Source organism: Cotesia glomerata, linkage group LG3 (genome assembly GCF_020080835.1).
Source record: "Cotesia glomerata isolate CgM1 linkage group LG3, MPM_Cglom_v2.3, whole genome shotgun sequence".
Taxonomy (NCBI): domain Eukaryota; kingdom Metazoa; phylum Arthropoda; class Insecta; order Hymenoptera; family Braconidae; genus Cotesia; species Cotesia glomerata.
The window spans coordinates 6847481-6860468 of record NC_058160.1 but is presented as its reverse complement, the minus strand read 5'-3'; the positions used below and the strand labels follow the sequence as shown (position 1 = coordinate 6860468).

General features: G+C 26.7%; 1 protein-coding gene across 5 annotated transcripts in view; it reads left to right on the top strand.

The window, feature by feature from the left end:
* Positions 1 to 12988, top strand: part of LOC123261576 (uncharacterized protein CG43867) — a 40591-nt gene that overhangs the window by 6196 nt on the left and 21407 nt on the right. The window contains exons 1-2 of one of the 5 annotated variants that reach the window (XM_044723243.1): positions 8945 to 9083; positions 11736 to 11874. The exons of the other annotated variants lie outside the window; for them this stretch is intronic. Of the exons in view, the coding sequence (XP_044579178.1) occupies positions 11803 to 11874 (72 nt within the window). The 5' untranslated portion in view covers positions 8945 to 9083; positions 11736 to 11802. Of the gene's footprint in view, positions 1 to 8944; positions 9084 to 11735; positions 11875 to 12988 lie in introns of those variants that run through there. 5 annotated transcript variants of the gene reach the window in all.

Below are 12988 nucleotides of genomic sequence, written 5' to 3'. Positions count from 1 at the left end.
TATAATTCTGAATTTCTCGGCTATTTTTTGAGTCAAAGAATGATAATAAATCAAACGTTTTTTTTTTCTTTCAATGAAAGAAAAATTTCCATTAAAAATTTTTTAATATTTCAACAGTTTTAATGTCGAAAAATTTAAGGCAGCCGTTTTGCTTTGGTGGTAGGCATCTCCCTTCTTTACTCTATTATATTATACGTTTATATAAAACAAGTGCTTTAACTCAACCAGCTTTATCTTAATCTTCGTTGGAAATTCTAATTTGTTTGTCTATAAAGTTTGTACCGTTACTGCTTAAAGTCAAGCGGAAACAAAAGTAAAAGTTTCATTTAAAATTTTGAATTAAGTAAATAAAATTGTTAATAAAAAACGCTAAATTTTTCATCTGTTTTTTTAAGAAAGAAAAATAAATCACTATTGAAATATGGCAATAAATATAAAAAGTTTTTAAATGAAATTTTTTATAAAAATTGAATAAAAATGAATGTAATCTAATTATTGTTAGAATTATCGATAAAAGAATGAATGTTGCTAATAAATTTCGTTTGTACATTTCGTAAAATGTATGACTTACATTAAGTATTTACGAAAATGATAGTATATGTTGCAGAATGAATAAAGAGAAAACCCTGGGGAGTAATATCATTCGGTTACCTATTACATTACCGTAAAATATACCTCATTATCTTGATTTGTCTCTCAATAACTTGTATACTCATTATCATTATAATTTACATGATGATTTGCGTGTTTGTCTCTTAGTTTACAATTGTTTGTTTCGATTTACGTCACTTTATAAATGTCAACTACTACAAATACGGAGAAAATTTAATGTTAAATATGATTCCTCCCTTAAGTAATGGCGGAATAATATAATTTATCATACACCAGTTCTAGTTGAATACAAAGGAGATCCATTTTATTTGATGTGACCGATTAAATTTATTTTAATATTAGATATTAGAAAAAAATTTAGATATTCCGCAGTAATAAATTTTCTCATATATCTTCTTTATTTATACACAAATACAAATGACCAAGCTTTCCGACGCCGGTGTCTCAAGATCTCAAGAAAAGTAAAAGAAATGAAAGGGAAGAAAGATGTAACGCGACAATATTCTATTCGGAAGACGAAAAAGTGGCGCCGTGACGCCTCGGCGTCGGTGAAACTTCCGCACTACTACAAAGTGGTTAGCCGCATCAGCCAACTACACATATATATGTATACATATTTATATACATATGTGTATATGATGCATATATATGTTACAACAGAGACATAAAATATCTGTCTAGTAGTATTTAGCTCTTACATTGATCCTACAAAGCCGTGTCCTTTGTATCGATTCATGACAGAGACAATTAAATAGATGGTCCTTCTAAGTAACTATACTATTCTAGTTTTTGTTTTTATTTTATAAAGTCAATAAAATTGCATTCTAAATTCCATTTTACAACTATTTTTTTCCGAATGTATCATCGATCAAGTTGTTTTTATCTGACTGCATAGATAGATTAGATTATCAATTCTATTGCGAATGTAAATTTTTTTTTGCAATATAATCTAAATTTGTCAACTTGGCATCCACGATAAACACATCAAAAGACTTCACTCGAGATAGATTTATCTAAGATTTCATATCTCTCTACATTTTTTAAATTATGAAAGTAAAGTGAAATTTTATTCTATGGTTTTAAAAACAAAAAATTGGAAAATTTTGTATTATTTACTTTGGCAATAGGATGTTCGAAATATTGTTTTATTCAAATGAATATGAATTGTTTTTATTATCATTCGTTTTCGGAATGAAAGATATCTCGTTAGTACTATGATGTAACTGCATAAAGAATTCAATCACTCGAGGTATGTAGCAAAAAAATTTTTTCATTGTGAAAATATTTCCATTGGTCAACTTTTTTTATGTAGATAGTTTCAATATATATAGAACTTTCAATTGAAGTTTTTTTATGGTTTGTTAGTGTATTGCTTAACAAAAAATTTATTATTACAGAATTGTAAATTATCTACTCAAATCGATATATTCGATGTTAGAACCAAAACTTAAAAAAAGAAAAATAATGAAATTATTCAAATTTTCTTTGTAGAATGAAGTTCAAATGATTTTAGCCCTATTTAAATGATTTTTTATTTACTATAAGCTTCAAAATAAAATTAAAAAACTGAAAGCTCTGATATCGATTTTTAATCGTTTCATTTGTACTGAATATAAAACATCAAAACTCTAAGTTTTAGTACGAAGTGTATACCAAACTAGCTAGCCCTTGTCGGAAATTTTTTTGCTTCATCGTTCGCTATGTAATATTATTTTTTTCGTTACGATAAGTTGTTGTAAAGATAGAGCATTTGTAAAAAAAAAAAGGCCATTCGGCAGCCGGAATGAAAGAAGATTTCTCAAAGCTGCTAAAAATTTTCAGGATCGTAAAAACGAATGAAACAGTAAAATTTTATCGAATAGTCATAAATGTGTATGTAATTTTTGGTCTAGAAGAATAAAAAGTCATGAGAATCGAAGCTCATTTTAAAAGATTTTAGATATAATTTAAATAAATTCAATTCAGTTGTTGCATTCAAAAGATATTTCAAGAAGAATCGACAGAGGTAGGGTTTTTCGTAAGTTTTGAATGGCTCTCATTTGGAAACTATTTGACAGATCTGACTTATCTTCCAGTTTGATTTCGATTTTCTGAAAAAATATATGAGGATGGTTTTTTTAAATCAACTATTTACGCAACACTCGCAATTAAAAATTAAAATTAATTCAAAAATTGTGTGGGATCTTAATTTATATGTAAATTTCACTATTAAGTTAAAAAAAAATTAAATGAGTTGAGCGTTAAATAGTTCATTTGAGCAATTGAAGTCTTTACAATCTTTATTAATTATATAAAACGTTTGAATGAAAATCTCATTAATGTAGACCTAAATTTTTATCAATATCAATTGAATAAAAGTTAATTGAGTACTCGGAAACCTTTTTTTCGGTTTATCTAGATCTTTTTTAAACGACAAGACCATTATTGTTACTGAAGGCTTCCTCGCCTCGTTTGTCTTAAAATGCAATTACATTAAAAGAGATTCGTTCACCTTTCTTATGTATACATGTATATTCACGTACATAAGAAGCTACTGAGATTGGACACTTCAAATTAACGAGTTCGGACATGGGCAAGTACTTTTGAATACTTGACTGAAGAAGTAGAAGTACTTTAAAGCGCGGCTTTAATCGTTTTTTAAGCAGAAGAAGCTCTAAGAACACACTCAGATGTGTATTAACTCTGTACTTTTTTGTTTTTTTTTTTTTTTAAGTAGAAGTACATTTACATAAAAAAAGGCTCACTGTCAATGAAACGCACAATATATAATCGAAATTACAGATAATTTATCACTTGATTTAAATAATTGAACCGTATTCGAAGCTATAAGAGATATATAATCAATAAGAATTCATTTAAATAAAATCAACTCTGTGAAAGTGAATTGTTATTTTGCTTATTATCGGATAAGCTGAATTATCTAGAGATAAGCTATACATTTTCCTGATGTAAGCTTGCCGTTTCAGCACATTTTCGTTGCACGTTCAGAGTACAAAGACACAAAGAAAATAAGATAGTAACCTAAGAAGAACAAGAAGAAAATGAGAAAAGAAAATGTGTAGCAACGAAAATAGTTTAGAATGTATTGACTATTTATCGGAGCACTTTCTTTGGTGTGAAGTAGCTGGCTACGTGTGGCTCGTCAGTTGGACAGAATAAAGGATACCAAAGAAAAAAATCCTCTTACTTTGCTCATCTATACTTATCTGTACGTATTGATGTATACCGGTTTCTCTGCTATAAGTAATAAATATTTTTTCTACAGTGTCAGACAACAGCACAGAGTACTGGTGCCAAACAATATAATACTATGTAAAATAGATAAGTAACATAAACAAATAGAATATACGTCAGAAAAATAATAGAATTTTTTGTAAACCGAATCTCTGCAAAAAAAAAGTTTGGTTCACAAAGTTTCAGATGAAATTCAAATTTTGAAACAAATATCTCTTTCATAATAATTTCAGCATAAATTCATAAATTTTGTATGAAAATTAAGAAAAAAGAAACCAAGAGTCTAATTAAATGATTTTTTTGCATCATATACTAAATTTAGGTCATATGCAATTTTTTTACAAGCAAAACTCTCAACACATATTTTCAAATAAGAATTTCTTAGTAAAAATATATGATCTTGTATCAAAAATTTATTATTCAAATTCATCATAAATTAAAGATCGTTTTTAAATAAATTACATGGTAAACTTTTACCAAGTTAACCATGAAACTCATTTTTTTTAACAATTAAAAAATTCTTTGAAGTTGACAACAACAAAATTTTTGTCAATTTACGCTGAACTAATAGTAGTCATTCTAATTATTTTTAGTTAAATTACATTATCTATTAGAGTATGTCTAGAAAAAATTTTAACTATAACTTTGAAATTCATGGAGAATCATAAATTTGAGATGGTTTTTAGATAAATTTCATGATAAACTTGTAATGGGTTGATCATGAAACTCAATGAAAAAAAAATCATTAAATTAGATTTTTGGTATTTCTTTCTTTATTATATAAAATTCAAGATGCATTTAAGCTAAATTTATTATGAAAGTAATTTATTTCAAAATCTGAATTTCATCGAAAATTCATGGTGAATAAAATTTTTTACATTAACAGGCAAAGAAATTTGTCTATAGTCGTTCAGAGAAAGCATTGTCGAAAGATTTTTTGAAGTTTGAATCAGATGATGAATTGTAACATTTATGTTGTTATTGTATGTACTAAGCATATTTTTAAGTGACAAGAATAATGAATTTCAACCAGACACAACATGTTAATAATAACTGTAACATTGACTCTATTTCTGAGTGATCTGATGATATTTATATAACGGTTAAATATCTGTTAGGAATAGAATGAAAGTACTTGTCGATAATCAGTGATTTTGTAGCTTAATTATAATAATTAATAAGAACCCATTCTGTGTTAAGCAAAGTTTTTCAATTTTCTCCACCTCCACACCATCTATATCTAAATAAATTTCTAATAACTAATTTTTTCCTATAAAAAAGAGAGTATGACGATGTTATGAAAAAATTCAAGGCCCTGTCCTAAATTTAGAATCAATGTTTGAAAATTTTTACCGGAATATCTTCTAATAGATAAAAAGCTTCTTAATTTTTTTATGACTCGAAGGGATTACAGAAATAAAAACAACTATCTCTACTTGACATTATTCTCTAACTATTTTTATTTTAGGGATAATAAAATAATATGGTCGATGGGCGTAACAGCATTCTGCTGATGATACATAATTCATCTTAATCCCTCATGTAAAAAACTAATAAAAAAAATGTTTGCTACTTCAAACTAAATTTTTATGTTCACATTTTATCAATCTAAGATTGTCGGGAATTTGTTAGTTATCAATAAGAAAATTACAAGAAGATAATAGAAATTTCAAGTTATCGTGACTATTGTTTGTTTTTTTCTTATTTTTAAAACCCTGTAATATCTATCGGGTTAAAAATGTTAGCTACTTAGACAATACGCAAGAATGCAAAGTCTATTTTACTAAGTAATAAAAATAAAATAACTTTAGTTTCACGGTAGTTAAACAGAGAAAGCAAAAGAGTTGAAAGTAGCAAAAACATAGAAAAGCTACAATATAACCCCAGGGTGCAATTTATCATGAGAGCAAAGAGGTAAAACTGGTGAGTAGAAACCAGTAGCCATGTACTTGTTTATATATATGTGTAATATATATACATATATTATGAATATTTATATTTAAAAAGAACTTTTTCATTATTGTTAACGGTCCTTGTTATATGTGTCCACATTTTGAAAAGAAATCGGCCACCGTTAAAAAAAAACTCTTTACAGTAAGTCTTGCAATAATTGTGTATATATGTAATGCAGATAGTTATAAAAAATTTTTCATGTGTTAGCTCTACAAAGAAAAGAAAAAAAAAAGGAACTTTTGTTGCAAAAAATATGCAAGTCAAAGTTATATGACTTTTAATACCTTTTCCACAAAGTATGAAGTATAAAAAGTGATTCTACTTTCTTTGATTATAAACTTTTAGAATATATTTTCGGCAAAGTGTGTTATTATTACAGATTCTATATTGTAATCAGTAGTTTAATAACTTTGATGCCGTTCGTAAAATAAGAAGTATATGTATTATAATGGATAGGTTCTAGTTCATATCTTCCATACTTTATTAAAATTTAATAGATTTTTTTTTAGTTCTTAAAGCCTTGAATTTAATCAAACAACTAGAACTTCATTTGATAAAAGAATTTGGAATTAAAATATAAAAATTCTTTCAAAAAAAAAAAAAATTGTAGGTGCAATATACCGTAATGTTTTTATACAGAAAGAGAAATCATTATAAAAGTCTAAAATTACACGGAAAAGCAATAAGAAAATTCACATCCATTAAAAACGGCTTGTTCGTGAAATTGGATGTCAGTAATAGCTTCTTTTTATTGTTAAATTGAGATCGATAAAAATTTTAAGTGAAAATTTAGTCAGTTTTTAGTATGGTATATATAGCTCCACGTGCATAAAGTTTTTCTATTATCCGCTTGAAAAGAATTAAACTCTGAATTTAATAAATATTGAAAACAATACAATAATTGATATTGTGTTGAAAATTCTGGTAATCAAAGCTCCCGTTGCAGTGGTTTGAATTTTGTTTCGACGTAACGAACTGTTGGCAAGTTAATCAACCTGTCGAATTAATTAAACTCGCTGAACGCCAGTGTATATATTGTAAAGGGCTTTGGTTTACCAGTATAGTTGTGTTGAGCATATACTGCTAGAATAAATTTAATTTTGTGTCGATAATAATCAATGAATTTATTTAAACTCTCAATTAATTGTTTCGATAACATTATTAATTACAATAAACTATTTCATCCATAAATATTCATTATTATTTATCAATACGACTGATTTCATTTTTTGCTTACATGTATGGTTTTTTAATTAATCATATATGAATTTCATTTCGTCTAATTAACTAAAGCTAAAAAAGTAATGTATTTCATGTCATAGTTTTTTATTGACAAAAATTTTTTGGATAACTTTTATTTTAAAAAATTTAGAAAACATACTCTCATTGAATTTTTTTGAATGTTTAAGTATGAATTATTTGTTAGAATTCGTTTAATGAGGAATAAGTACAGTTTCTCCTAAAAATAGAAAAGTTTCATTATTTCTCTGAAGATAATGAGAAATAACGCGGCATGTTTTCAGCCTAGGTCCTACAATTCTTAACGGATCTTAATAAAACTTGACATCTATATTCCTCAGACGATTATCAAAAGCAAGTTCAAATATGAGCAAAATTAATCGGTTAGTTTAGAAACGGCAGCAATTTGAATAGAAACTTTCCAAAATTCGAAATTTTATACTTTTACTGCTTTTTTTTCCAAATAACTTTTAGATTAGATTAGATTCGCTTTATTTATGCTAAAGCCTAACGGCCAGATGGCAATTTTCAAGTACAAAAAACATAAGAAAAAATTTCAGAGTACAATTGTTCAATACATTAGAAATTATAATTAAGTACGATGTACTACAATGAAAGACAACAATATAGATGAGATGATAATAGAGATAAACAATTATAGTATCTTATAAAATAATTAAAACTAAAATACAAGACCTACTATTTTACAAAAATAGTTTAAATTAACGCGATTTAACTAAGAATTTATACAAAAGCTCATTAAATGTCCAAATTAAACAAGTGATCGAAAAGTTTATTTTTGAAAACTTCAAGACTATGAGAATTTACAATGTCTGTCGGTAGTTCCTCCCACATACGTATAACTGTTACAAGAAAGGAATTTTCATAATACGATGTAGTGAAATTAAGCATTTTAATTTTTGAACGCAATTACTTATTTAATTTTCGTAATATGGATGTAAAAGATTACGAAATAAGCTTTAATTTTCATTTCTTTAAAAATTTCTAGGATGAAAATTTTCCATATTTTTGATAAAATTTTGCTGTTGCAGTCGTTTCGAAGATTTTACTGGTTTTTAAGAATGATGAGAAATCTACTTCCACATTAGCTGCCGAATGGCCTTTTTTTTTTTTTTTTTAATTTTATTCAGTTTAATTTCATTTCTGTCTGCAAAAATTTACAATAGACTGGTTTAATTGCGAACAAGTTTTAAATAATTCATTGCTGTTAATTGAGTCGCTTAAAGTTCGATATAAGTTAATCAACTAATTTTAATTTCGAAAGTCTATACATATTTTGAATTCAAGAAAAAAAAAGAGGTATATCTCTATGAAGAAAATAAAACTTTCTTTTTATTAAAAATATAGAAAAATACAATGTATTTTTCTGCATTATTTAAATAAAAATCTATGTGAATATAAATGTGTATCTGCGTTTATGCGCACGGAGTTAACGCGGGGGCGCGTATTTTCGTTCGTGACTTGCGCGCGCGCGTAACATCGTCTAGACTTGAGAAATCCACGAGTGACACGCGCCGAAACTCCAGTACTTCGTACCGCGATATTCAGTGAAGTGTCTTTATTTTTGTCGCGGTTTCACGCTTAGTTTCGTACCCTGTAAACTAAAAAAAAACTATTAAAATAAACTAAAGAGACACAAATATTGTGATGTGACACTCATCATTCACAATCGCAGATAAAATATGCAATCCTTTTCGTCTTGAATTAAATTATATTTATAATTTTTAACTATATTTTTATTATAATGCATAAAAAATATTTTATTTTGTAATTTTTATTTAAATATTATCTATAAAGTATTGTCTTGCTTATTGCAGAAACTTGAATTATTTATTTACTTATTAATTTATTTAACATTTCACATAAATACAAAAATATTTCATCAAAAACTATGTCAATCAAACAACACCTTGATATTATAAACATAATACAAAAAATAATATAAATGATTTAATAATGAGCGCGTTCAATTTATTTATTGATTGTGACTACTGCAATACATGAATAGCAATACAGAATTCAAGGTACTGTAAATAATAGGCACAGGTGTATATGACAGCATGTTCTAAATAATGATTCATAGGTACAGAGTGGATCAATCGAATTGAATGAACTTGTATATTCAGATTGATGTCATGTTTGAAGGGGGCTCTATTCATTCTAGTATCAATCGCACTTGTCATCGTTCATTAACGGCTTTCTCTTCAATTCCTATATTCTCGCTCGATTTTTTTATCTTTTGCTTTTATAGAACTTTAATTGTTACAAGTTCAAATGACCTTCACCAATTCATCTCGTTACTTTGTTGTCACTGTGACATAACTGTTAACGAATTTCAAATAAAGTGAATTCATCTAAATGAAAGACAATGTCTGGTCCAGATATTCACATCCAATAGTATCTCTTTCATTTATTTTCTTATTATTTTTGCTCAGTTTATATTGCATAATATCACATAATGCAATTTTTAAATCAATTATATTCAGATACCTGATTGCATTCTAAAAATAGTTATTCTATAGTAAATAAAAACAAAAAAAAAGAAGAAAAAAGATAGAATAAAGGATTTAATTATCTAACTTGGCTTCTCTTTTAGAATTCATTCGGGAAGTATATACAGTAATAATAAATACATAAGTTGATCTGCCTAGTGACTCATTAAGAGTATCCACACTTCTATGTACATAGTAAATATAGCAATCTCAGTGGTTAATGATTTATACTTTATATGCTCCAGTTTGTTGTCATAAGCCATTAAGATTTAATACATATAATATAATTCCGGGTAAGAAATATTTATATTTTCATAAATTATAGAATAGATATATTTTAGTTAATTACTTTTTTCTTTCTTTGAAGATACTATTTTTACACCAACTTTCTACACACATATAGGAACTTGAAAGTTCAAAAATTTTTCATATCTTTTTTATAAAGATCGTAGATTTGTTATTTTCAAAGAGTTTCATTCTCGTCAAGATGACGCGTCGGCAGGAAACACATTTCTTTTTTGTCATTGCTAGTGCACATAACACTCACCAAAACAACTATTGCCGTTATTGTTGTTTTTCGTACTCTAACACCAAACGCGGCTGTAAAAATACCCTCTCTTAAAATAGAGCTTAGCTCTTGACTTTTTTATTTTATGTTACTTTAGTTTCTTTTTCGCAATTTGTAATAAGACTTTTTTTTTCATTCTTCATTGGTTTACAATATTTTATTTCGCGAGATACCTCTTATCGTTGGATAAAAAAGTAAACTAAAATTCTAAGTATGCATACTCATGAGTATACTCTGAAAATTTGATAGTGTATGGCAAAAAAAAGACGAATAGTGTTACCTCAGGCGACGGATAATTTATACATTGGTTAAAATAGTCTCTGTTAAAGTAAAAGATATATCATCAAGAATAGAAAGCATGAATCGCATATGCTCTCTCATTCTTTTTCTTATTTTCAAACTATTCATCGTATTTCTCGAGTGATTTCATAATAAATTTATTTTTATTTTCATTTTTTGGCCATCTGTCTTCCTCTTTCTCTTTCTTTGCTTCACTATCATTTTATTTATCGACGAAAGACACGCAATTCCATCATTTTTTTTTAACTTTAATCATTTTCAACAGATTTCTTCTCGCATCTCCAACTGAGAAAATATTTTATCAAATCACTACTTATAATTATTCATAATACACAAATAAACAGCTACTTAATGATAAATAAATTTACTTCCAATAAAATTCAATGTTGATGTAATTTTTTTGTCACATCTTCAAAGATCTTATTTCTTTTATTAAAGTCTTCATTTTTGAAATCCTAATACTTAAATTGAAGAATATTATAGAAACTGAGTAGTGACTCAATAAGTTCTCAATTTTACTCAAAAATAGTGTTTCAATTAGTTATCAAACTTCTTAAACGAAAAAAACATGGGTCATAATAGATTTATCATATTTCGTAGATTATTTTCGAAAAATTAAGAAAAAATAAGATATCTTAAAGCTTTAGGAATTTTTTATTTTATTCGTTAATTATTTTTATACTCACATTTGCAATAATTAGAAGAATACAAATTTGAATGATTTGATAGCTTTTCCTCGTCATTATTTTTGTTTTCAAATCATTAAATAAAATTTCAGAAAAATTATATGATTTTTTAAATTTCATTTGCACAAGGCATATAATTATGCAAGTACTTTTTTTAATTTTATATTAAAAATGCAATGAATATAATATTACTTAAAGCAGAGTAATTGAATACGTCTGCAAAAATTGGTTCACTAAATTCCTTTTGATGTCAGTGAGATGTTTTGAGTTTACTTGTAAATTACATCAAACGGAAAGTTTGTTTCGTCCAAACTTTAATTAGATTAATGATGGATATTGAAATTTTAGCGTTATTAGTCACTATTATTACAAAGGGTATAAAGTTATAAGTAATCTTGATATTTGTGAATGAATCGGAGTTATTTAAATAACAAATAGTTGCAAATGCCAATGTTCACAGTAGACTTTGATAAATATTACATGAAGCATAAAGTAGATGGGTGTAGTTTATTCATTAATTTAAAGATTGATTAACTGATGCTACCTGGTGAAATTTATAAATTTGTTCATTCATCCACACACATGAAATAAGATTTATGTATTAGTTTAACACCCTATATTTGTATATAGTTTGTGTATTCCAATCAATAATTCGGCATATTACGCGCGGGTAAATCCCGAGCAGAAATACTTACAAATGGTTCAACCCGTTCAAGCAGAAAACGAGTCAACTGTTAACATGGAGTCTCTTGAGGAAATGCTTCGCAAGGTAATAATTTAGTTTATTACATAAAATCCAACATTGACATTTCAGCAGATTTATTTATTTTTAACTTTTATTTAAATTTATCCGCAATGGTTCAGAAACATGGTTTACGATAAAAGGCCTTTTTTTATTATTATGAACATAATTTGCAAAAAAAAAAAAAACAGAATTTATTTTAATACGTCTACGAAACATCTTAATAAAAGAGGGTCATTAATGAAATAAACGTAGAGTATTATTTTAATTTAACAATTCAAAATAAAATGTATAAAATGTAATTATATGGATACTTTACTTTAATTTTTTACTACACTGAACTGTCTGCTGTACGTAGCATGCTATCATTCAAGAGCGGTGTTGAAGTAGTCTCTGGAGACTATGATCATTCTAAAGGATTTTTTATTGTTACTGATCACATCGCAATTTATTTATGATTTAAGGAAATTTTTTTTCACAAATTACTTTATAAACAATGTGAAAAAAAAACTATAAAAAATAAAATTTGTTAAGGAGTATAGACATAACAATTTTTATTTTATTGTAAATAATCAAAAAACCCGAATTTGAATTATTTGACGTTTAAATTTTAACCGCAACGGAAAATATAGTTTGAAACCATAAAAAAAATGGAAGTAAAATAAAAAATAAAAAATAAAAGTAAAATATATGATTTTATTACAAAAATAGTTCTGAAAAATGTAAATAGTTACTGTAAAAAAATGTTGTGTTTATATTCAAAAGAATATAGAGTAAAACTTTCATGTTCTATGAATAAATTATACTTACCATACAATCTATATGACAATGTAATTTTCGCCAGTATAAAATAGATAACAACATCAAATATGCTTTTATTTTGAACATATCTCTGATACGATTTTTTAGTAATGGCCGATGAAATATAGAAAGAGCTACATTATCGTTTTCTAACATTCCATTTCTCATTCCGTTTTTTGTTTTTTGGTCAGGCTTTCTACCCCGGGAAAAAAGGTATTTTTTGCGGTTGAAATACGTATTATCGATCGCGGTAAAATTTACCATATGTGTGTTTTCTGCAGATTCCCAGACAAAAATTAATCCTTGTTCAAGAGGAGGAGTCGTTGGTTCTGCAGAGACA